At 37.1% G+C, this 27,009-nt stretch overlaps 1 protein-coding gene across 5 annotated transcripts in view; it reads left to right on the top strand.

Moving 5' to 3' along the window:
• The window catches only part of PRDM5 (PR/SET domain 5), a 201,097-nt gene that overhangs the window by 12,297 nt on the left and 161,791 nt on the right, over positions 1-27,009 (top strand). For 4 of the 5 annotated variants that reach the window (XM_055317114.1, XM_055317110.1, XM_055317112.1 and 1 more), the window contains exon 2: positions 9,400-9,483. The exons of the other annotated variant lie outside the window; for it this stretch is intronic. In XM_055317114.1, coding sequence (XP_055173089.1) covers positions 9,400-9,483 — 84 coding nt within the window. The remainder of the gene's footprint in view (positions 1-9,399; positions 9,484-27,009) is intronic. 5 annotated transcript variants of the gene reach the window in all.

Raw genomic sequence — 27,009 nt, 5'->3', positions numbered from 1 at the left:
CTCACTTAAATTCATTTTTTATCATTTTGTTTTATATTTTATCATGTAGTTAGATTGTATTTCATAATGCAGAATTCTTATTTAATGAGAAAATTTATCTCCTTCATATTTAGTGTAATGGCTGATATAGATAATTTAGTTCTTTTTTTTTAAGGTTTTTTTTTTTAATTTTTTATTATTCATGAGAGACAGAGAGAGGCAGAGACATAGGCAGAGAGAGAAGCAAGCTCCATGCAGGGAGCCCAATATGGGATTCGATCCTGGGACTCCAGGATTACACCCTGGGCTGAAGGCAGGTGCTCAACTGCTGAGCCACCCAGGCATCCCATAGATGATGTAGTTCTTGTCGTCTTTCTTTATGCTTATTACTTTTTATGTTGTGACTTATTTTGAAATTTTCCTTATTTTGTTGCCTGTTCAAGTCACTGTTCATTCTTTTCTCCCCTCTGATTACTTTGTTAATTCTACTCTTTTTCTTTCTTTTTTTTTTTGTTTTTTTGTTTTTTAAAGATTTATTTATTTATTTATGATAGACACACAGAGAGAGAGAGAGGCAGAGACACAGGAGGAGGGAGAAGCAGGCTCCATGCCAGGAGCCCAATGTGGGACTGGATCCCGGGACTCCAGGATTGAGCCCTGGGCCAAAGGCAGGCGCTAAACCGCTGAGCCACCCAGGGATCCCCTCTACTCTTTTTCTTTAGTGATTTACTTACTCTCACCCTCTTTCACAATACGATGGACATGCTTTTTTTTATGATAGCTCAAGCTCAACTGTTTTTCCCACAAAAATACAGTTTCTTCTACAAGATGTTCCATTACTGTCTTCTTCCCTCCCTGCTGCCACCCCATGCTGTGCAACTTTTGGGATGCTTTTGCCTTCCTGTTGTCTTTCCCCAACAACTGTTGGGTTCTGATTAAATGGTGTCTTAATAGAACTTCTAAGAGTATATCCCTGATACACTTCAAGAATTGTTAGTTAGCCTATATAGTCTACACACCCTGTTAATTGTCACTGATTTTGTGTGTCTATAGGCCAGCTATTCATTTTCTTCTGCCATCCTCTTTCCTTTGTTCTGGTTCATTTGTTTAGCTAGAGACTTTTTGTGATTCTTTTTCGCATCATCATGTGGATAATATTCTCTCTGAGTCTGTGTATATCATCGAGTAGCTCTCCTTCCACCTGACCGTAAAGGACTTCCTGACTGGGTAAGTGATTTTCAAGTTAGTGTATTTCTCTTTCAACTCATTCTCTAAAAATATTTAGTTGGGAAATGATGTTTTTTTTTCCCCCACTCTTAGCAGTATGTGTGTATGTATGTTTGTGTTTGAGTACTCTACTTGAATCTCTTTAAATTTCCTTGTGCAAAATTTTTTTTTCCTTGTGCAAATTTCCTTTGAATTAAAGCATTCTGTCTCCTGTAGAAGTTCAGTTTTACAGAGTGGTTCTCATTTTTCTGCTAATCCTTCTCTCTCAGGCAGCTGGGCCCCTTTGTATAGGCAATCTGCCTCGGTTGTTTTATCGAAGCCCAAGATCAGTTATTACAAAACCCTCTGTGGTGTCAGTCCTTCCTTACAGGCAAAGGAGTCTGTATCGCCACGGGCCTGCACTGGATAGGCTGTCAATTCTCTGTTCCTTAGCTGTCTGGTCTCCTTGTACTTTCCTGGACTGTAAACATGGAAAAGAATGTGTAGGCTGGAGCCCTCTTCCCCATCTCTGACTTGCAAAATTTTCTCAGCATTTCCAGTCTTCAGCACTGGCTCTTCTGCTGTTTTGCAGTTTATTACTTACTCCCCTGCAGAAAATGCTTCACACCAGTTTTTTGCCAGAAACTAATGCTTCACTTACGTCCATTTGGCTGTACACTCTAGTTGCAGTTGTTTTGCTCAAGAGAGGCAAGTAGCTTAGGGTTGGAGTTAACGGAGGGTGCTATATGCAGGTCATTGTATGTCCAAAATCACTTCTTCCTCATAATTCTCCTACACTTCCCATTTCATATCTGTTTTATAACAGAATGATTCTGTTATATTTTGGGCACTAGTATATTTCTTTTCCTTGACATTTGCTGTGGTAGCTGAGAGAACTACAGTAATCTAAACCTTGGGAATTAGGTTCTCCCTATAACAAGAAGTTGGCATGTAGGTATTTGCTGCTATCAGTTTGGTAGCTTAAGATGTTGAGGTGGAAGTCTTTGCATGCTCTTGGCTTCCAGATGGCTGCTGTAGCTCCAGGTATTATGCTTTTACTTCAGGTGGGGAGAAAAAGAAAGTAACCAAGGCCCTAGGGTGTACCTGCCAGCTGACTTAGCCCTCTTATAAGAGCCTTTGTGGTTGGTTTGTATAATGATTTCTGCAGGTTGTTAGCTCTCTTCCCTATTTAAGTGGGAAGCTGGTAAATGTAGTTTTTCTACTTACATACATTACTACCCTCAATAAGGTCAGCATTCCAGTACTAAGGAGTATGGATCTAGCAAGGCAATTGATCTCTGCCCACACAGTCATAGTTGGGACTGGGTATTTTTCATACTGAACATAGTAGAGGGTTGGATCTTTTTCATACTGAACTTTTTAGAAACACACTTTGTTGAAGGCCTAATTGTACTGCAAGAGCAACACATGCACAATTGTTTAATGTTGAAAAAAAATTTGGTTCTAAGTGGGGACCCTAGACTCCTGTGAAAAATTATCATTAATTCACATATGAATGATGCAACTGCAGATTGATTCACTTTAATACAATTTACTTTATCTACATGTATATATTTTTTAATTCACTGAGCCAGTTTAAAGTAAATTCAGACATTATGACAATTTTTCCCCTCAATATTTCTTTAAGAGGACATTCTTCTAAATAGCCATAATATCATTTTAACATTCAACAAAAATAACAGTAATTTTCTAACATCTTCTAATTCCAGCCCATATTTAAATTGCTCCAATTGCCTCCAAAATGTTTTTATAGTTGCTTGTTTTTTGAACCAGGATTGAATCAGTGACCACCTATTATATTTGGTTATGTCTGTCAAATCTCTTAATGGCCTCCCTTTTCCTGTTTCCCATATTGACAACAGTGACTTTCTGAGGAGATCTGACTAATTGTAGAGTATCTCACAATCTGGATTTAATTCTCCCAGGGCTTCATTTAATGTGTTTCTCTATCTTCTGTATTTCTTCAATTCTGGAAGTTAGCTATATATTATTTTACTAATTTTTTAAAATTCTCTGACATTGTGTATTAAATATTTCTCTCTACCCTAAGGATACTTTTTACATTGCAATAAATAGTGCAGTGTTAGCAGCAGGAATCGCAGGAAACACTTGCCTCTCTCTCATGTGTCTTTTATCCATTTGCTCTCTTCCTAGGTAGCATGGATCTCCCCAGGTGCTGGGTGAGAGACAGGACAAGGGGGAAGAAGTCCATTCATGTTCTCTTGCCCTTTCGCCCTGGAAGTGCCTGTAGAGTTCAGCAAACACCCCTCTCAAGGTCCTATGGCAGACACTGAGGAATGAAGGGTTAGAATGGTTTACTTCAGATTGCATTATAGTCGCGGGTATATAATGTCTGGTTTTCCCACTGTTAGTAGTGCCAACATGTGGGTAATGTCATTTTTGCATTTAAAGGGACCTTGTGCTTAAACCAGTAATCTGTGAGCTGATACGGTATGAATATATTTCACTATCAACCTGTATCTACTGATTTTAGCATCCATTGATAACCCTTGCCTGAATCAGTTACATTGTTAGGGCTTTCAAAATGGTGATTTCATTCAAATGAATAGTGCTCCTTTATTTACAAATTAGCAGTCTTCTGTAGGGAAGAGTTTTCCGTCTATTTGCTGTTGTCTGGTTTTCATGAACTAGGGTATTGAGAAGGTAGGACAAAATGTTAGTTCTTTCCCTCTACTATTTTTTTAAATATTTTTATTTATTTATTTATCTATCTATCTATCTATCTATCTATCTATCTATCTATCATGTATCTATTTATTTATTTATTTATTTGAGAGAGAGAGTGCACGCATGGTTGGGGGGTTGGTAAGGGCAGAGGGAGAAGGAGAAGCAGACTCCCTGAGCAGGGAGCTTGATTCCGGGCTTGATGCCAGGACTCTGGGATCATGACCTGAGCGGAAGGTAGATGCATAAACAACTGAGCCACCCAGGTGCCCCTTTCCCTCTACTAATTTTAACGTGTTATTACCCTCTGATGATGGCAAATGAGGTTTAAATTTTTTTCTCTTTCTCGGACAATCATTAAGAATTAATGTGTTTATGTGCTAATGTGTTTCAATCAGTAACTCTTTTATTTTCTTTGATTCTCAAATTGTTCTAAATTTGGCCCCTGGAAGCTCTTTCTAATAGAATTTAAGAGCTGGAAGGAATCTTAGAAATCAGCTACTCCAAATTCCTAAGTTTTATAAATGAGGAAACTAAAGCTCAGAAGTTTGTGACATCCGAATGTGTTCCAGCTAATCAATGCAGAGCAGGGGATTAGGATCCAGGTCTCCTGAAGCCTCAGCTAGTGTTCTTTCCACTGTTCTAAGGAAGATATCTGCAGTAAATCTTGCTTTCAACTTCTTACTAATATTAAGCAAAATGAGAGAAAATGGCCCATGTTTATAAGCATACTTTTTTGTTTATTAAAAGTTAATGTCCAGTGCCTCAGGGGCTGAGTCAGTAAAGGTCTGCCTTCAGCTCAGGCCATGATCCCAGGGTCCTGGGATCAAACTGCTAGTCCAACTCTCTGCTCAGTGGGGAGTCTGCTTCTCCCTCTTCCTTTGCCCCTCCCTATCCTGTTTGTGCTCTCTCTCTCCCCCCTCTCTCTCAAATAAATAAATAAAATCTTAAAAAAAAAGTTACCATCTAGTCCAGTGGGTGGCAAACTGAATAGATTAATTATTTGCTCTGTTTAGAAACAGCAGAGAAGCACCGTTGTAGGCTGGGCAGTGGGCCAGTCTGAGAGGTGAGTTTGCCTGAACAGTTCACTGTCTACACAGTTCATTTTGAATTGTCTTGAACTCACATTTTATTTGACCTGCAGAGTTTTGAAAACTTGGAGTTCATTGCCAGCATGGAAAAGTAGTGATTTCATACACATGTTTGAGTTGTCAGAGTCTCTAAAACCACTTGCAGATATCTAGCAACGTGAGGTTTCCATTGTGATATAGCAACATTCAGTTGCCCTTGAAAAGCTTAAGTGGGCATGCCCTTCCAGCTTCTGAGTCACTGCCTAATAGGTCCTTTACATGTTTGCTGTTGGATGTCAGATGTTGTGCTGCTTTCCTGCCTGACCTTGTAAGCATTTGAGATAGTGACCCCTTAGATAGCTTGATGGGAAGAATTCTAGGAAAATTCTTGCAATGAAGAAAACATCAATAATGGAGGCACACAGGAACAGCAAGAAAATAGTACAGTTGATAGTTTTCCTGCTGCTAGTAGATCTTCAGCATCTTAATCACAGAGGGTAAAACCAATGATGACAAGAAGTCAGCCAAAAAATTTTGAAATTTTCAAGAAGACAGTTTGAAAAAGTGGTTTCCTTCCTGTTATTAATTGTGAACCTCAGCTTATGTTGATTATGGTAATGTATATATATATATATATAATTTATATTGTAATGAATCATGAAAAATGTTCATTTTATAGTTGAAAATGATAAAATATTGGCAGTTTCATATGGTTCAGCTAAAAGAGTCATCACATCTATGTGGAGTGTGTACCCCAAATCTTCCTTTCATAGGTGTGATACCCAAGCAGTTTTGAAGCCCACTGAGGTAGAAGAGACTTACTCTTAGTTTAGAATTCCTGTGGGAAATGGCTAATGAATAAAGCAGAATATGCAGTAAAATCACAATGATAAGAAAGTGCTGTTTGTGTAGTAGAAACAAGGACAAACAAGGAGTTAGGGAAATGGGGGTAGCAGGTGCTAGGATCCTCAGGGGAAAGCTTCACAGTGAGATTGGGCCCAGTAACTACAAAATCTTCATCTATAGTCAAATATAAATTATTTTAATTATCTGCAGTGTTTCATACTGTAAGTGCTAAGGATAATTAAGAGTTGGCTATTTATGTTTCCATAATCTTGCAGCTACAGAAACTCAAGTGTATTTGATCAGATCATGCTAATATACTCACTGGCATACTTATAAATTGGCCTCCTATATGTTTGTTTTTAATGTCAGTGTTTTTCAAACTGGATGGCAAGCCATTAATGAGTTATGAAATTAACTTACTGGGTCAGAACTAGTATTTTTTTAAAAAGTGAAGTGAAATAGAGTATAAAATATAGGAGCATGTTGTACAGAGTAAGGGTAGCATTGTTTAAAGACATTTGTATTTTAGTTTTATGTGTGTGTTTCTATGTGTACGTGTGAATATACCAAGCTGAGATATAAAATTTATTCCTTAGTATGGGGTGGAGAAAAAAATTGAAAGCCATATTATTATAGTTTGGTATTTTGAGTTTATGATAGAATGCTCATTCACTATTAACAGTGAGGCTTTAAAATCAGAGTCCTGATTCTTGTAAATTTTCAAAGCTGCAAGTCTTTTAAATAATCTTGCTAGACATGCAACCAAGCAGTCTTTTTTTTTTTTTAAATATTTTATTTATATATTCACGAGAGTCACAGAGAGAGAGGCAGCGACACAGGCATAGGGAGAAGCAGGCGCCATGCAGGAAGCCCAGTGTGGGACTTGATCCCGGGGCTCCAGTATCACACCCTGAGCCAAAGGCAGATGCTCAACCGCTGCGCCACCCAGGAGTCCCCCAAGCAGTCTTTTAAACTGATTCCAGTGCATTTATTTGGGTCTCCATCCTTCCTCTTCAGTCCTTTGAACACTGCTGAATTGGTTGATTCCTTTTTTTTCCCCCTCCCAGTTTGAACTGCAGAGACAACCTGACTGGCATGGGTAGATCTGTTGCATTGGAAAGTGTGTAACTTAGATTATTACATTCTGCAGTGGTTGATAAATGCTAATATGTGGATAGGTGAATGGAAAGGTGAACTTCATGCATTAATACCAAATCCTCAGTTTTGTTACCAAAAACACACCTTATTTTCTGGTCTGTCATCCAGACTGGCTTTCACAGCAGCCTATCAGTTTCTTCCAGCAGTTCAACAGCCCACATATGGAGTGACTGCTATGAGCAAGGCATGGCCAACAGAGTTACTAAATGTTGTAGTTAATGAAAAGTAAGAAGAGGAGGGTGAGCTGCCTGGGCACTGGGTCACATGGTTATTGTGAGGGTTTTGAGTGCTGGCATGGTGAAGCAGATGGTGCCTGAGCAAAATAAACCACTGGTTCCTAAGCCCTTCTGTGATCTTTGCTAGGTGGTTGACTTTATTTTATTATTTTTAAAATATTTATTTATTTATGAGAGACAGAGAGAGAGAGAGAGAGGCAGGCACAGACATAGGCAGAGGGAGAAGCAGGCTCCATGCAGGGAGCCTGATATGGGACTCGATCCCGGGACCGTGGGATCACACCCTGAGCCGAAGGCAGATGCCTTCTGTTGATGCCCCAACCGCTGAGCCACCCAGGCATCCCTAGGTGGTTGACTTTAATCCAGCAACTTACTTAAACTATTTGATTCTCAGTGTTTTTGCTGTTAGATGGGGAAATTCTCACATATTGAGAATTCTAACATTTGCAGTGTGGCACATAGTGGTTCAATATATATTAATTCCACCCCCTCTTCTTTCATTTTTTTAAAGACTTTATTTATTTGGGGGGACCAGAGAGGGGCAGAGCAGAGCAGGGAGCAGAGGGGGATAGGAGCAGAGGGAGGGGGAAAGAATCTCAAGCTGAGTACCTGCCCCCACCCTGAGTGCCTAGCCTGAAGCAGGGCTCCATCTCATGACCCTGAGAGCTTGACCTCAGCGGAAGCGGAGTGTCAGACCCTTAAAGGACTGAGCCCCTCCAGGTGCCCCACTTCTTTAATTGCTTGTATAGCTTTTCTTAACTACCATTAAATAATGGTAAGGTCCCATGTTGAGGTGAAAAATGATTACTTTTTAAAGTAAAGCCATCTCTGGGGCCGTCGTATCTGCCTGAGAAGTGATGCTCAGAGCCTAGTTTTGGCATGAAGTGGCTAGTGAGGCGTGGAAGGAGGGAAGAGGCAAAGCTGGCTTCCAGTGTCTGAAATTTGATTGCATATTCATAGTAACTCTGTTACTATAAATAGCAGTCTTATGCTTGTGCTTGGGTTATTTCAGATTATGATCTGGATTTGAAGAATCTCTGTAGCGATTTTTTGTTCCTAAATTAACATTAAAGAATAGGTCTTTTGGGTGCTGCCATTATTTGTAGCTTTTCGGAATCTTTATTTGTAAAATGAGGGGCTGGGTTAGTTAGCTCTAATCCCTTTAAGCTTTAACATTTTACTATTTTTCAGGAGTTGGGTTTTCTGCTGTTCACTAAGTAACTTATATTCCTCAAAATGTGGCATTGGTTGGTGGTTGTTTTTGCCTCCAGCAATGTTTATCAAAGTTCCTCTGGCAATTTTAGTTGGCATTTTCTTCCTCTTAGGAAGGGAAGGGGTCTCCTGAAGACTAGGCACAGGCAGGCTTGGAGGACTCTTACAAAGGCATCAATGGCCCAGTGTCCTCTCTGCATACGTTTTACGATGGTCTGGCTGGACGAACTTGACCCCATTGCCTGTCTGTCCAATTTCTGCTCTGGTTGTCTTAGTTGAGAAAACAATGTCTCTTACCCTGGAGCCTTCCTCACAACTGCGGAGGGCAAGCCACCAGTGCTTCTCACCTGTGAACTTGTCAAAACACAGCTCCCTGTACCCTATTCCCAGAGATTCTGATTTTAAGAAGCCCAGAATTGTGAATTTGAAACAAGCGTGGTTGTTGATTCTCATGCCAGGTGGGCTCTATGGCATATACTGTGAGAGGCTCTGGTTTACAGTGTGCTGCCTCTGCTGTTTGAAAGATTGGCAGGGGAATTTAAACTTTATTTATGAACAGTCTTCCTCTAAGAATGGCAGGCCTACTTTCTTTCTTGTTCATAATTGGGATGAATTTATGATTTTTATGGAAACCAGGTGATTTTCTGCCTGGTGGGCTTGTCTCTCAAGTCAGGCAAAACTCAATGCTTGTCATATTAAGACCACTTGCCAGAGGCCTTGTCAGAATTTGAATGTTAAGCAATTTAACCCTTTTATGTTGGCTCCTGTATTGTGGACTTGGGCTCTTAAACTGAAAACAGATTAAATTGGATTTTAAATATGTAAATATTTTGTGTTGCGTAAATTAGTTAATACTTTAAATGTGTCTCACTCATTGGGCATGAAGGTTTGGAGAAAAAAAAAATTTTTTCCAGAAAAGAAATAAGTTTGTTTTAGTAACTTGATTATTACACTGACCCCTTTTAAATGTAATCATCACTACACAGGGTGAAAAATTTGGACCGTTTGCTGGAGAGAAGAGAATGCCAGAAGACTTGGATGAAAATATGGATTACAGGTTGATGTGGGAGGTGAGGATGCCATTGTTATTTTAAATATTTAATGTGTCTCTTTATACTGTTTAGTGCATTTACAAGGCTAAGTTAATAGGTATTGATTCCAGTTGGCTATTTACACGCTGGGATGTTTCAGTTTTAAGGGATCTGAGTAACTTGAAAGTTTAGCATTAAAAAAATACTGTTGAAATACCTTATTAGACAATTCTAGAACTCTGAAGTTTATAGTTGATCATTGAAAAAGGAGTTTTTCATGCATCAGGATGTTTGGATTTTTAAAGAAGCATGTTCTGGTACTGGATTAAGAATTTGATTCCTGTAAATGGAAATTATACTTTCCCTTTGACTTTTATTTCACCACTGCAGCTCTGATTGTAAAGAAACAGTTCTGCGCTCTTTATTGGAATGAAAATACCACTTTAAAATGTACCTTACATATAGTTCAAGAACTGTCACTATGTTAACAGTCTTTTGCAGTCTGAAATTTCCCTAATGCAGGGATCTGTACATGCAAATGTACATTTGTATAAGAATTTTCATCCTAGTTTAGGCCAATTATATTTGTTACTGTCTTTTCTAATCATTAGAAAATAAGGGCCTGAGGGATAGAAATAGAGAAGTAAAGATACAGAGATTATTGAAGCAAAAACTTGGGAAAAAAACCTCAGTTCCAAGAATTGTATTTGGTAGGTTCCATGAATGGAGTGGGAGCTGAGCTCAGTGTAGATGAGGCTGAGATAAGGAGGATCAGCAAATCAGAAAGGTGTAACATAAAGGGGTAGAGAGTTACATAAGTCTCTGAATGTGTATTTATTAGTTTGAGTCTGAAGAGCAACAGAACCAGTATTTTTTTTTTTTTTTTTTCAAAGAGTTGGCTCATGTGATTGTTAGGGTGGCAAGTTGGGATCAAGTTAGCAGTCTTACAGGCTGGAAACTCAGATAAGAGTTGACATTGCAGATTTAAGGCAGAACATCTCTGGCCAGCTTCAGGTCCAATTAAGGCCTTTGACTAATTGGCTGAGGGCCGGCCATCTGCAGTATTGGCAATAATCTACTTACAGTCAACTGATTGTAGGTATTAACCACATCTGTGAAAAAAACAAAAACAAAAACCCACATCTGTGGAATACCTTCACAGCTACGCTAAGAGTACTATTTGATAAATAACTGGTTACTATAGCCTAGCCAACTGGACACATAAGGCCATTATAGTCTATTATCTGCAAACAAAATATTACTGAAACTGCTGGTGGTGGGGAACAGTGCTTGAGGAAGATTCTTGAAAGGTTTCAACAGTGTGGATGATAGAAAATGGAAATTCATAATATTGTCCTCACCAGAAGTGGAAGATGGAAAATGTTCCTGATTTGCCTAATTTAATGTACTGTTTTGTTTATTTTTATGAATGTAAACATATTTTCAATGGCTTTCGTTAGTTTTCTATAAGGTCTTAATTTTCTCAGCAGTTAATTTTTTTAACCATGCAATTTTCAGAAATCAAACATCTATGTGACAAAAAGATAACCAAAATAAGTCATAAATATACAAATATCAACTATTTAGGAGGTTGTTAAGGGCTTTTGATACTTGTTCTGAAAATTTTAGTGTGATGGGTTACTGTTTTGCACAGCTGGTTATGAGATATTGTGAAATAGATAATGATCATAATTTCTATTTTGAAGGAGACACTTGCATATCAGAAACTTAAGTAGGCTGTTTCTGAACTGTTCTGTAGTTGACAGTGTAGCAGCAGATTATCTAGTTTTACATGACCTATTCTCATGGATCTGTAATGTCTTTATATTGGTACCTGTTTTCACACACTGGTTTCCCCATCCTTTCACTTTGCTGCCCAAAGAACTATTGATTTTATGCGTTGTAGGTTCAGGGGATGTTCCATTCACTTAGTGATTGCTATGCTCTTATTTTATTTTTACTTCTTATTTAATATCTGGGTTTTGAATAAGTAATATTTGTACTTTTTATGCAACCCCGAAGAGTATTAAAGAAGAGTCTCCCCTTGATGAACCTGCTTTTTTTCACCTAAGACCTTTGATCCTTTTAACCCCTTATTAGTTCATGCGTCCTTTTACTCCTTCCTCTAGGTCTTCCTCCTAATCGGGTTTTCATTTTGGATTGTCAGCCAGTTTTTGCTGTGCTGCTGGGTGGGGCAGGGCAGGGGAACACCTCTCTCAGTGGTTCAGTCAACACCTTTTGAATTCCAAAGGTTTGCTGCTTACTAGCTTTAATTCTTTAATTTATGAAGTTAACTGAATGAGCTCCTTCCCAGCCTTGAGTTATACTAGTAAAGTCTAATTTTGTTATTTAGCTGTGGAGTTGCAGATTCAGAAAGAGTAGAGGGGAAGGAGGATGACTGGTCCTCCTGCAGTCTTCATCTCATGGAGCCCTTTGAGTCCTCTTACAGGGAAATAGGAAGCTTCGCCTCTCTGGTGGGTATTTTGAGACTGGTTATTGAAGTCATTTCTAATATGGCCCATAGCTACAAAGTTAACCATGTGCAGCTCCCATTAGGTCGTTCTTCTCAAGTCAATAGTTAACCTAGTCTGTGTATGGTTATGGAACACGAATCAGATCCTTAGGATATTCTGGAAAGTGATACCATGTGAGAAACCATGTAGCATAGCTCTTTCTCAGTGTGTATTTGCACTTTGTTTATGGTGCCAATAGTTCTAGTGGACAGGGCCAGGACCTGTGAACCCTGTGGGTGCCCATTTCACACCAAAGAGCTTGGAGGCACCAGGAGCCCACTGGTGTGTGTGAGTCCCTGTCAGTTTGGGATAGGATATAAAGGGATCTAATGGGATCAGTGGGGAGCATTAATACCATCTGCTACAACCTTCTTGGAATAGCTTGGAAATTTATTGATGCCCACGGCTTCAGAGAATTTACCAGCACCTCAGCCTCTTTTTGTGTTGACCACCAGGATTTGAGATTCAGGTCTGAAGAGAGTCAGTTTCATCTGTCCTTAAGACTTGTTGATAACCTCAGATTTTTGTTTTTCTTTTAGAATTAAGTGCTTTAGCAGAAGATCTCTTTATTTCTTGGACCTGAGGCCAATCAGAGCTTGAGGCTATAAACCAGTGTCTGATTATAAATGCTTCCCATGGATAATTTAGTGGAATGAGCCCAATTGTCTGTATTGTATTCTATTCTGTAGAACAGTCTTTTTGTGTACTTTCTTCCAGGTGGTTTGGAGCTTGAGAATTTCCTTCTAGTCTATACCCGCTCAGACTTGTTCTAAGACCAAATTCCATTCATGTGTGGCTAAAACTCTCAATCATCCTTTGTTTTTAAATCTCTAAGACCGGGCGGCCCAGGTGGCTCAGCGGTTTAGCGCTGCCTTCAGCCCAGGGCCTGATTGTGGAGACCTGGGATTGAGTCCCATGTCAGGCTCCTTGTATAGAGCCTGCTTCTCCATCTGCCTTCTCTGTCTCTCATGAATAAATAAAATCTTTTAAAAAAATAAATCTTCAAGAGCTTCTTTTTCTATAATACTTTCTTCAGTATTTCAAGTCACAGTTCAAATACCTCCTCTCTAGACTCTAGGTCTTTATGCTTCCTGTACATGCATTCCTTTAAATTTTGGCACATATACAATACTACACAGATGATACTTTTTCCTCTCCCAGCCTATTACTCAGGTATTCTAAACTAGCCACTGGTGAATCCAGTGTGTGCTTGAATCCTCCAAACTGCTCTTGCTCTGTTTGCAGTGGGTCTTCCCTTCCTTTTCCAAAGCATCCTTTTGCATCCTTTGGCATCACCTGTGGGAAGTTTTTGTCTAGAAACTAGCCTGGTAAGTTCTCAGAACTTGGTGTCATCTTGACATTTCCAGTGGAGTCATTCATTCCTAAAATTTACATCACAGAGGTCTCAATCCGATCCCCCTCTCTCTCCTACTCATGCTGGGTCCATGTTTACCTCTCAGTCTTTGAACAGTTCAGGGTGTAGTTGGGTATTTACTGGTGTGATCTGATGCAGGTTGAGCCAGAATACCATTCTACGGTTCAGTAATAGTGGATGGTCCTCTGTGGATAAAACGTTTTTGCTGTTAACTAGTTAAAAACTCACATACAGAATCCCAAAGAACTAGGTAGAGCCTGGAGAGTCAAGTGAAATATTTAAATTCGGGGTGATGTTTTTATAGGAAAAAATAAAATCTCTTTTACTTAGTTACAGTTTGATTTCTTGCTATTAAACCTTAGAAGAAAAGTTTCTACAACTTGATAGAAAAGTAATCTCTATGTGTTAGAAAGACAACAAAACAGGGCTTAGCTTTGTTTTTTTAAAAAGCCCATGCTTTTATCCTTAAGGAGCTTGTGGTCTTGGAAGGGTGCCAGAATTAACACATTGTAGGGTACATAAAGTATGATGAGAGGAGTCAGCTTTACTTGTATGATTGTGACTTACTGGCACTTAAGGAGTTTTTACATTTGTTTACTTTTCTAAATCTATTGCCTTGAAGATTGATTAGGAAAACATCTTTCATGTCTGAGGCTAGTAGAATTACCAGGGCTATTGGTCATTACATTCTACTAGGTAGCTGCATATCACAAAATGCAAAATATCAAATAACCGTAGTTTTATTTATTTTTGTCTGCAGAAAAGATTTTGTACCTCTGGGTAAATAACATGCTTTCAAAAACATAGCTAGAGAAATATGATTACAAGATTTGTAGGTGTTTGTAAGAATTGTTAATCTCTTGCAGTTATAGTAAATTATTATTTCAAAATCAATGTACATACCAGGTGAACTGGGGCCCCCTCTGTGATTGAGCTTTAAATATGGTTTATTTTTGAGAACTTTTTTCCCAACCCCCAAACCTTACATACTGGTGATATTTCCTAATTAAAAACCCTTTTCTGTATCTCTCTTTGTTTCTAACCAAGGAAGAATAGATAGGAGCCAGTTGAAGATGAAAATATCTTCATGATAATGAGCATAACTCTCTTAATTAAGTTCATGGCTCCAGAAAAGCTGTATTGGAGAAGGTAACTGGAACCCCCCTGTTAGAGTGGTGGGGACTTTATACTCCTCTTCTTAAATCTTGATCTTTGCACTGGCAAGAGTTGGGCCTGAAGAGTAGGTTCTGAATATATTTGCCTGCCAACTGTGATGAGAACTGTGGCCTGATTCACAGGCTCTATTTGAGGCAAAATTGGAATGGAGGATACCAGAATGCCTGGACAGCAACAGACAGGTCTGCAGTCTGCTGTAGAGGGCACATCTGAGCCTGAGGGTAGGTCTGCTTCCTACAGCAGAGAGTTGAGCATAGAGAGAAATGAATGTCAGGGTCTCATCAGCCCAATGAAAGGAAGGAACCATGGAGGAAAGAAACGAAAATAAATATATCTTGAATTTCTCTTTCTTCGAGAGGGGAAAGTAAGGAAACAGAGTGAGGGAGTAAGAGTTTTTGATTAAGAATATGTACATGTAGAATTGGTTTTGCTCTTTTCTGATACTGCAAAGCAATGAAGCCATTGGGAATCTTTACAGAGAAAAAAATAGGCATTGTTTCTATATAACAAAAATAGGCATGGTAAGTGAAGTATGGTAGAACAAGGAAGGATACGATGGTTAGGCAATATTCAGTCTGATTTTATCCTGAGGGTACAGAAAGCCCTCGTTTTCTTGGGACTTATGTTGTAGTAGGGAAAGTTAGACGTAAAACACCCTTTATAAGTAATACAATAAGAAGTAGTGATGTGGATATAAAGAAAACAAGATAGGGCAAGAAAATTTATGTCAGGGACTCCTGGGTGGCTCAGCGGTTGAGTGTGTCTTTGGCTCAGGGCATGATCCCAGAGTTCCAGGATCGAGTCCCACATCAGGCTCCCTGCAAGGCTCCTGCTTTTCCCTTTCCCTATGTCTCTGCCTCTCTGTCTCTCTCTGTCTCTCTCATTAATAAATAAATAAAATACTAAAAAAAAATTTATGTCAGATAAGAATTTGAACATATCGATATTCCTGCTGAGATCTACAAAGACAGATTGAATATAAAAATGATTCGTATAATGTCAGAGCTGTTATAGCAAGGAGTACTAGAAGGTCTGGGGTTCCAGGGAGAAAACTTGGAGAGGTGAAATGACAACCTGCAGTCTCTTTACACTTGAAAATTGGTCAGACTTTTGCTGATCCTGGATTTTAGACAAGAGTCTAAAAATCTGAGCTCAGCCCATGTTGTTTGAGCATAGAGGAATAGGTAGAGCTTTGGCAGGCTTGTGAGGTTGGAGTGACAACTTTGGAGATCTAGAAGAACTAAAAACATTCCCGATTCCTCCTCAAGATATTGGCAGCATTATGAAACTATGTGGCAGAATGTTTAAGTTCAGCCACACATTTTCAAAAAGTGGAGTGTTTTGCAGTCTCATGCTTCTGAGAAGGGGCCCTCAGTGTGTACTGCTTTTAGTTGGAAGCACTACAGTGCTATGCTGTAGGAATATCTTCGATTGAGACTGGCTGAAGCCTGCCACAACCCAGCTCACTCTCTAATTAGTTGGTGATGAACACTTTCTACTCTGCCTGGCAAAAGTCAGGGTAAACCTACTGTGGAGAAACACAATACCTGGATTTTCTAAAGTTTCTTAATATACAATGTCCAGAATTTAATTAAAAATGACTCAATGCTAAAAGGAGCACTGGAGTGGCTCAGTCAGTTGAGCATCTGACTCTTGGTTATAGCTCAGATCATGATCTCAGGGTTGTGAGATTAAGCCCCACATCAGATTGAGATTCTCTCTCATTCTCCTTCTGCCCCTCCCCCTGCTCTTTCTGTCTAAAATAAAAAAAAAAGTAAGTCTTTTAAAAAATGACTTGATGCTAAGAGATAGCACTATTTGACTAAATCTGAGAGAAAAGCTGGACAATGGAAACTAACAGAGGATAAATAATATTTCAGATATTGATTAGAATTAGCAATTAAATTTAAATTAATTTAAATTAGATTTGAAATGATCATGATTGATATGCTCTAGAAAATGAAGAAAAGAAACATGAAATAACCAGGTGGAAAATTTTTTTACCATAAAAATTGAGATGTATAAATGTCAAATGTACATTCTAGAATAGAAAAAATATAATAACTGAAGCTGAGAATTCAGTATTTGAATAGATATTAGATAGGACAGAGCGAAAGATAGGTTTAATGAAGAGGAAGTCAATAGCAAATATTGAAAATGCAGCACAGGGACTAAAAATAGATACATGAGACAGTGAAAATATCTAATGTATCTGTAATGTTATGATTTTTTAGGATTTGAAGGGCAAGAGGAAGAATATGGGATGTAAGTGAATCTGATAATGACAAATTTCTTGAGTTCTGAGCCTCATGCAGCATCTGAAAAAAAGCAAAATTAAAAAACAGGCTACCTAGATATATCTTTGTAAAACTGTTGAAAACTAAAGCAATCTTAAAAGCAGCCAGAAAGAGAGAGAGAGAGAGAGAGAGAGAGAGAGAGAGACCTTACATTTGAAACAGCAACAATAAAAAGGTGGTAAGGCAGTCAACAACTGAATAATAGCTTTAAGGTGATAGAAAATAATTGCTAATCTAGAATTCTATACCCAGCAAAAATACTAAAAAATGAAGGCCTAGTTCTCTGAGCATCTTCAAATGTGAACAGGTCCCTGTGTGACTGGTTCTTGGGATTTCTCTCCTAGCATTAGACCTAACCTTAAGTCTTCATCTTCTCTTCAAATGAGCAATGCAAGACCACTTCCAGATCCCAGTCAGAGGAAAAATTTGCCACTCTGGATTCTCTGAAGAGAGGGAAAGAACAGAAAGAGGCATTTACATACATAGATATGTAAATTGAAATAGATTTTACAAACAAGCCAGTGAGGATGTTTTCAAAGTAGAACAATAGTCTAACAAAGTTTGCAGACCACTCAAAAGAGGTCATAACTGATCTCCCAAATCCCAAATTTTGGGGTAATGTTTGTCAACCATGTGCAAATGACTACCCTGCTTAGGGATAAGAAGGAAGAGATGCTGAACTATTTTCTCAAAACTGAAGTGACAGAATTTGAAAATATTGAATCATATTATAAAATAGGTTTTATTTTGCTGAAAATCTTTACTTTAAAATACATTCATCTCAATAAAAGTGGGAACCCAATTTCAGTGTTGACTGAGATCAAATAGGAATCTAGGAAAGACTTGATAAAATGTTTATGTCAGATACAAAATAAAGATTTCTTGAAGAGATGCCACGAAAAGCCTCCAACCCTTGTCACCTCGTTCAACCGATGATTTGGATACAGGAGTGGGTGAATTAGGAGACTTCATCAAGATGCTATGTGGTCAGATCTATTAAAGGACAGTTTAGCTTCTTACATGGATGACAGAAAAGGGGAAGGAGAAGAAGCTGATGTTCATGCTGGTAACTAAGACTTCGAACATATCGATAATGAAGAGGATGAGGATAAAGGAGAAGGAGATGAAAATGGTGATGATGTTGAAGAAGGAGAAAGGTTGAATAGGAAACAGGAAGATATATATGTGTTAACAGGATACTACTAGATTCCGACCTCCCTTTTATTTCTTAAAATTTTATATTTTCTGGGAGCAAGTTGCCATCTCCTCTTTTTTCCTTTTGTGTTCATTGCTTTGTTCTAATGAGGTTTCTTTATTTTTTTCTTTTTTTTAAATTTTTATTTATTTATGATAGTCACACACAGAGAGAAAGAGAGAGAGAGGCAGAGACATAAGCAGAGGGAGAAGCAGGCCCCATGCACCGGGAGCCCAACGTGGGACTCGATCCCGGGTCTCCAGGATCGCGCCCTGGGCCAAAGGCAGGTGCCAAACTGCTGCGCCACCCAGGGATCCCTCTTTATTTTTTTCTTATCTTTATGATATGATTCTCTACTTATTTTATGGAAGAATATCTTGAGCAAAATACAATGGGAAAAATATCTCTATTCTGATCCAAGTTACTTGTTATCCCTTTTTGTCTCAAAAATGTGAATCTAGTGGTGTGGAAATAACACATCACCATGTTATTATTGGTGTTATTTCCCACCATGTGGGAAGGAAGACAATTTTTCTCTTTGCCCTGCTGGAAGCTAGAGAGTGTTCATCCTTGTGCTTAAATTCCTTGGCTTTTACTACTTTCTCTAAAAGACTGGGAGATTACATTATGTCTCTATATAAATATGGACATTTAGCATTATCACCATATATAAGCACTTCATTAAATTTAAAAAATCTAATAAATTGAATTATACTAAAGAGGGAAGGGATGAGTTTGAGATGTTTGGGTGTTTTAGTATTAAAAGGACAGGGGAGAGAATGGGCAGATGCAAGCTTGAAAAGATAATGGCAGTAAGTTATTATTTAGACAACATGACTTGGTCTTGGACATGCCTAATTGAAGCTTAACATGATACCTTTAAAATAAAATTTTCTTCTAATGATGTCTTGAGTTCTACCACTTGATGAAAAATCATCCAAATTGTGTAAGATTTTTTGGAATCGACACTTTCTGTTGTAATTTTGTTACTGTTTATTTTTAAATTTGGTTTTTCTTTTATGGAAAAGGAGAGAAAATAGCTCTAAATCTTAAAAGTATATATATATTTCTTTATTACAGTAAAATTGGATGCATATATAAAGGATTTGATACTTTTCCCTTAGAACAAATTTCAGACCTTCCAAATTTGATTTGCTTAATAAGTAGTTTTGTCAAAAAATTAAAGACAAATAAAGATGTATTCAGATAAAGAAAACCCAAGAGACCTACACCAAAGAAAAACTAAAGTAAAGGTAGCTCTTCTGGGAGAAAGTAAATGAATTCTGATGGAAACATGGAAATGCAAGATAGAATAAATAGTAACAGAAGGTAAATATATGAGTGAATAAATATAAATGTTGAAGGTACTAAAAATTATAGTAATGTTTTATGGATTTAAAAGTATATACAATTTGGGATCCCTGGGTGGCGCAGCGGTTTGGTGCCTGTCTTTGGCCCAGGGCGCAATCCTGGAGACCTGGGATCGAATCCCACGTTGGGCTCCCAGTGCATGGAGCCTGCTTCTCCCTCTGCCTGTGTCTCTGCCTCTCTCTCTCTGTGTGTGACTATCATAAATAAATAAAAATTAAAAATAAATAAATAAATAAAAGTATATACAATTTATGTAATTATATGATAATAATTTGAAAGGCAGGAGGGTAACAAAAGGAATCTAAGAGTTCCAAAGTTGTAGCATCATCAAATAAATTGAACTAAATTATCTAAAATAATAGTAAAGGATTGTTTTAACTAACAAGTTAATTAAAGGAAAAGAATGGATGATAAAAGAATTTTCTTAATGCAAAAAATCAGGCAAGAAGTGAGAAAAAAGAAACAACTGGGTCATATAGAAAGTAAATATTAAGATGGTAGCTATCAATCCAATTAGATCAATAATTATGTTAGATTTAAATGGACTTCAATTAAAAGATTATTATTAATAGATTGAAGGCAAAAACCAGCCTCGTGTCCTTAACAGACAATTTTAAAACATAAAGACACAGAAATCCTGGAAATAAAAGCATGAAAAAGATGAAAAGAAATCAGATGTAACTAGTATTTGACAAGTAAACTTTAAGGAAGTGAACATTACTAGAAATGAAGAGGGTCAGTACACTAGAGGATATGTATATTTCAAGTGTGAAAGCAAAAACTGAAAGAACTAAAAATAGAAATAGACAAGCACAATTCTACTGGAAGACTTAACACATCCTTCTCAACTCCTGAGAGAGTAAGCAGGAAGATAAAACTGGGAAGGATAGAGAAATAATTTGATCAATATAATTAATATATGTACCCTAACTGATATATGCAGAACACTACCCAATGACAATTGATCAAACACACAAAACATTTACCACAATTAACCATATGCATAAAGCCAGTAGATTTCAAAATATGCAATCCCATTAAAAGTCCTAGAAAGTTTTGATTGGTTGATTGTTTGATTTGGTGGAAACTGATTGTAAAATTGATGTGAAAATCCAAAGGGATATGAATTACCAAGCCAACCTTGAATGAAAGATCAAAACTGGAAGATTTACACTATCAGATATCAAGACTTACTGTAAAGGCATTCTAATTTAATACAGTAATATTGACATAAGGATAAGAAAAATAGACACTGTATTTGACAAAGATGTCATCAATACAGTGGGGAAAGGATGGAATTTTCAATAATAGTATGGGGTCAAAATGCTATTCTTATGGAAAAAGAAGACCCCTTATTCACATTGTATATGAAAAGTCAGTTTAAATGATTATAAATATAAGCATGTCAGGTAAAAACAACGAACCTTTGGAAGAAAATGTAGAATACTATCTACTTATCATTATTTAGGGTAGGTGGGGGTTTCTTAAACAATAAACACCGTAAAGAGGAAAATGATACATTGGATAACAGTAAAATTAAGAACATACCATAAAGAGAATGAAAAAGCAAATCACAAAAGTGAAGAAATTTTTAATGCATATGTCTGGAAAGGAATTTGTATCCTGAGTATATTAAGAACTACATTTTGTTTAAAAAAAAAGAAAAATGGGCAGACACTTGAACAGGCACTTCTTACAAGAAGATATCCAGATAGCCAATAAACACGAAGTGATGGTTGGCTTCATTAGTCATCTGGGAAATGCAAACCAAAGGCATAATGAGATGCCATGATATAGTCATCAGAATGACTAAAATTAAAAAGACAGATGATGTCAAATATTTGCAAAGATTATCTGAAACTCATTTACACTGATGCTGGGTTTTTTAAATTGGTACAATCACTTTGGAAAACTGTTTTGTGGTACCTACTAGAGCTGGATATTATACAATGTGGCAATTCCATTAGGCACATTCCCAGTAGAAATTTGTTCGTATATTTACTAGAAGCCATATACAAGAATTTTCTTAGTAGCGTGATGAGAAGTTGTCCCAAACTAGAAATAGTCCAAATGTCCACCTATAAGTAAATGGTCAAATGCAGTATGGTATATTATAAAACTTTATAATTACAAAACGTAACAAAACGTAACATTGAGTGAAAGAAATTGGAGGCAAAGAGTACATGCTGCATGAACTTGTTTATATAAATTTCAAAACCAGATAAGGCTAATTTATGAAATTATAAATCATGATTGCCATTACCTCATTATGAGGATAGTGACTTGGGAGCAGGAACCTGGAAGGTCTTCTGGGTGCTGTTTCTTGATGTGTCTGCTAGTTATATTGGTGTGTTTACTGTGGGAGATTCATTAAGATTCATTTAAAGTCTGCATTTTTTTTTTTTTGGTAATTATGTTACACTTCAACAAAAAGTTTACTTTAAAAAATAGGGCAGAACAGTGAGCTAAAATGCCTAGCTCATGATTTCTACTTTCTCACTCTGGCAGGGCTGTCAGGGCTGTCAGGTTGTGCTGAGCCCTAAACATTGAGAGCATAGCCATATGAAGAACACCTGGATCAAGAACCCAGGATGAGCACTGGTGTTATGCTAAATGTTGGCAAATCAAACTCCAATAAAAAAATATACAAAAAAAAAAAACAAAAAACAACCACCTTGCGGGGGAGCACAGATGTCAAGACAGTGGGCTGTTTGAAGGCCAGAAACAAAGCCAGCCTGGCTAGTGGTTAGTGCACAAAGGGCCAGATGTAGGGCATGGAGTTAGAGAGATAGTCATAGGTCAGATCACAAGGTTTATTCCAGCAGCTAATAGATTTGATCATGAGAATGATGTGATCCTATTCATGCCCTGGGAAGAATACTGTGTCTGCAGGGTAGAGGACAGGCTCCTGGAGGGAGGCAAGAGTGGAGCAAGGACACCAGGTCTGCTACTAACGTCCAGGAGTGATTTGCTGGTGGCTTATACTTGGGCATTAGCAGTGGAGTTGGTGAGAAGTGGTGGGCTTCTGGGTGTATGTTGTTGGAGGTAACTAACACCGATAAGACTTGCTGATTGATTGTGTGTTGAAAGGCAAGAATTCAGGATGACTTTTAAGTGTTTAGCCTGAACCATATGGGTGGAAGGTGGCGATGGGTTTGAGATACAGTAGGTGGAGAGTGAAAGTGAGGGGATGGGGGATAGGTGGATTACTACATTTTAAACTTTGGAAGACCGGATATTGTCATATTAATCTGTATCCCTTAGGTCTTAGTACAGAACTAAAACTAATGAATAAAAGTTAAATTCATTTAATAGTATTGAATAAATTATTCATATTTCATAAATATTTTTATTGAGGTGTAATTGATATATAACATTATACTGGACTCAGGCATATAACATAATGATTATATACTTGTATATATTGCAGATTGATTACCATGAGTCTGGTTAACGTCCGTATTCAGTAAATTTATTGAATGTCAGAAATATATTGAATATCAGAAATATATTGAGTGATTACTATAGGAAGTCTAGTTAACATTGATATTCAGTAAGTATATTGACTGTAAAAATGTGTACACTATTTTTACCATTGGCATTCTGAGAAAATATGTAATTTAAAGGATAGAAAAGAAGAAACTGACTCCCCTGCTCCTACTGTGTTGGGTTTGCCTACTTTGTGGACATTTTTATTTTCACTGTTGTGAATATTGTGGTTTGACTAAAATATGGTTTTCAAAGGAGGTGATTGGTTGGATATTAAACTGGACATTCTGTTTAGATGTTTTTTTCTTTCTTTGCAGTTATTTTGTGATTACAGCTGTTCTGTTGTTTGGGAACTTGATTCAGCACCAGCTTTCCAATGTGTTTTAGTTTTTGGAAAAAATGTTTTCAATCATTTAAAATCTTTTATTTTTCTTTAATGTTTATGGAAGTCCTTTTAGGTGTTTGGAACAAAGAAGTTTCTTTACCAAATGTTTTTCTTTTGCAGACGATAACATTTTGTTTTAGGTTCCAAATGGAACCACTTAGTGTCAACATTAGTGGGAGGATACCACCTAGAAAGCCTTGTAGAATCCTGGGAATCCTAAAACAAATGTCATAGTGCATCCCTCCTGATGCTAGTCCTCTAATAAGGGATAAAGCAAAAACAATTGAATATTACATGTCTTCTGGAAATTCTACTTCTGGAAGTCTCTTTTGTGGTTGTCATTTGCCTGCCCTTCACAAGGTGGCTCCTGCCTGAGCTTGTCAGCCAACTTATGGCCATTCATCCAAATCTGAGGTATGATTAGAATGATGTTGGGAATCTAGGCTGAGTAGTTTGTTTCAAAAGAAAAACAACAACAAACCCATCCAAACAACTCAATATCTGTATTATTGGAGTATTTTCTCCATATTTGTGATTCTGATCAACTTACAGGACCCCAGGAATTTTGTCCAAAGAGATGCATTTGGCTACAAACAACAGCAACCCCAACTTATTTGAATAATGCGGAAAGTTTTTCAAATGAAAGGAAACTCAATAATAAACAGGCTTCAGGAATGGTTGACTGGGATCCCTGGGTGGCGCAGCGGGTTAGCGCCTGCCTTTAGCCCAGGGCGCGACCCTGGAGACCGGGGATCGAATCCCACATCAGGCTCCCGGTGCATGGGGCCTGCTTCTCCCTCTGCCTATGTTTCTGCCTCTCTCTCTCTCTCTCTCTGTGTGTGTGTGACTACCATAAATAAATAAAAATTAAAAAAAAAAAAGGAATGGCTGACTAATTAGCTTACTGATGTTACCCAAGTTCTTTCCACTTCTTGGTTCTCTGCTTTGCTAATCTTGGTAGTGGCAGGTACTGAGCAGTTTTCAGACAAGATAGTGTTCATAAGGAACAAAAATACCTTTTCAAGAACCCTCTTTTGGTAGCAGATCCCCCCTAATATGTTACATATCCATTCTTGACCTGTCAGAAGGAAATGGGACTGCTATTACCCAGTCAGGCATAACCTGGAGCTAGGGTAGGTCAGCTTTTTCATAGACTTCATAGGTGAGGGTGGACATTGGAACAAGTTTAATGTTCTTTGAGGAAGGAGAATGGAGGGACTGTGTATTCCTCATGAGAATGACCACATTCATTATTGGTTTCTTTAGCAGCTGTATCTTGAATGCTTATACACCATTCCAGATGATATATTAGGTGCTGGATTTACCTAGAGATATAAAAAATATCTGGCAGAGAAGGTAGAGCATAATATCTGATAGGGAATGCACTATGTATATTTTCCATTTTTTCTATATTCTCCAAATGTTTTGATTGGGGAGGCTTTAAAGTCTTTGATAATCAAGTTAAGAGAAAAATTCTAGAGTTTGGGGCAAGTATTTCAAGTAAAAGGTATAAAGTAAGGGAGGAAAGTGTAAATGAAGAGAGATGCATGTATCAACCAGGTTATGTTTCCAGACATTTATTTTTCATTACACATTAAGTCACGTGTGACGACATGATGTAAAAAGAGCAATTTACATGAAGTTAAAGTACCATATTTTCTTTTTCTGTGTATCTTCTCTTATAGTCATTTCATGTGCATTTCCATTCCTAAAACTAGTAGGAATTACATACATTTTTTATGTCTATCTTATTTTAACATGTTCAATAATATTGCATATCTGAGATATGATTACTGAGAAAACCTTGTCTTCTTCACTAATAGTTTACACACAAATGTAGGAGGCATTTGTGAATGTTTTTCTAGCAGCTTTATTGAGATATATAATTCACATACCATAAAATTCACCATTTAAAACATATGATCCAGTAGTGTCCAGTATGTCTATAGAATGTGGAGTCATCAGCATTATTTGATTTTAGAATATTTTCATCACCCCCAAAAGAAACCCTGGACCTATTACCAATCATTTTTGACTATTTTATGTAGTCATCAATATCCTATGTAAAATTACATTTTAAAAAGTCATGTTTCTCTAAATAATTTTCTGAACACTTTTAAGTCCTTATACTGAATGTTCAATTAACTCCTTAGGACTAGTTTCAGGGAAGATATTTCAGGTCCTTAGAAAGATTTCTGAGCAATGGAAGTAGAACTTTTAGCAATCCTGGGAATTTTATTGGGAATTGGTATAAATTTTGGTTTTATTGCATAAATAATAATTTTAAAAAATTCATGAAATTAGTGATAATCATATTTCCTATGTTTTTAGATTATAGCTGTATAATAGAAAAATGAGACATTTGGCAAAATAAGAGAAAATCAACTTTAAGAAAATGCAGTGCTGGGCATTAAAGTAACTGATGTTTGCTACCTACCAACCCTATATTAGAGTTAATAATTCAATTTTCTTTATATTGAGAGCTAAAAAATGAAAGCCAAGGGGGACAACCTGAATAACATGCTTAAATTTAAATCTTTTATATTTCCTCTATAATGACACTTTAAAAATAACCTATTTTTTTAAATACCCTATTTAACCTTAAGTGTACAGACTTCCACTTTTCAATGTGATAGCAACTGGTTACATGTGGCTATGAGCACTTGACTGCTGCCTAGTATGACTGATATACTGGTTTTTAATTTTACTTACTTTTAAATAATTACAATTTAATTTAAAAAACTAAAGCAGTGTAAAATATTTTTCTGTTAAGCACTGCTTTATTTTTGGCTACACTTTACTTTATGTTACATCATGTGAGATATTATATTGTGGGTGTGTGTCAGGCATGTGCATTGTTTTTTAACATTGTATAGAAATATATCACCAGTTTATTTAATGTTAGCAGAATAATTCAAGTGGTTTTCCTTTTTTTTATTTTTTATTTTTTTTAATTTTTATTCATTTATGATAGTCACAGAGAGAGAGAGAGAGAGAGAGAGAGAGAGAGAGAGAGAGGCAGAGACATAGGCAGAGGGAGAAGCAGGCTCCATGCACCGGGAGCCCGACGTGGGATTCGATCCCGGGTCTCCAGGATCGCGCCCTGGGCCAAAGGCAGGTGCTAAACCGCTGCGCCACCCAGGGATCCCTCAAGTGGTTTTCCTACATACCTGTGGAACATTGTAATGTGTTTATTTGAATATTTTATATAGGCAGCAAGAGTTACAATGATCTTATAATTGATAACTTTATGGAAATATTTGTTGTATATTATGTGGTATATGTATTTTATATATTATATATTTATAGATATCACAATGGTTATTTTAATTACTATATCATTACATTAGTTTTCTAGTGTAAAAACAAAGTGTGGAAAAATATTTGAGTATATGAAGTATACAACTGATGCAGAATTGAGTGGAGATGCAGAAACTAGAACAAGAAAAGTTGGAATAAGAATAGAAGAATATATGCCACAAATTTCACAATAATGACAATTTTATTTTCTGTGAATTAAAAAAAGCTATTTTCTTGTAAAGAAAGACAAATTAAAGGTAGTAAAGATGACTGTATGAAGAGATATTTTCAGCAACTACAGAATGAATTTGATGACAAGTTTCTTCTCAATATTAAAAAAAGAATTTATGAAATTGGTTGCCAGAAATCATAATTAAGTGTATGATAAAAAATATGTTTGATTTCAACAGTATCTGAGAGTGTAATTTTGGCCACTCTAAGGGGAAAAAAAAACATTTTCAGTT

The sequence above is a fragment of the Nyctereutes procyonoides genome, unplaced genomic scaffold (assembly GCF_905146905.1).
Source record: "Nyctereutes procyonoides isolate TBG_1078 unplaced genomic scaffold, NYPRO_anot_genome, whole genome shotgun sequence".
Lineage (NCBI taxonomy): Eukaryota > Metazoa > Chordata > Mammalia > Carnivora > Canidae > Nyctereutes > Nyctereutes procyonoides.
Note: the sequence above shows the minus strand (reverse complement) of the source record. Positions and strands in the feature narration are given on the sequence as shown.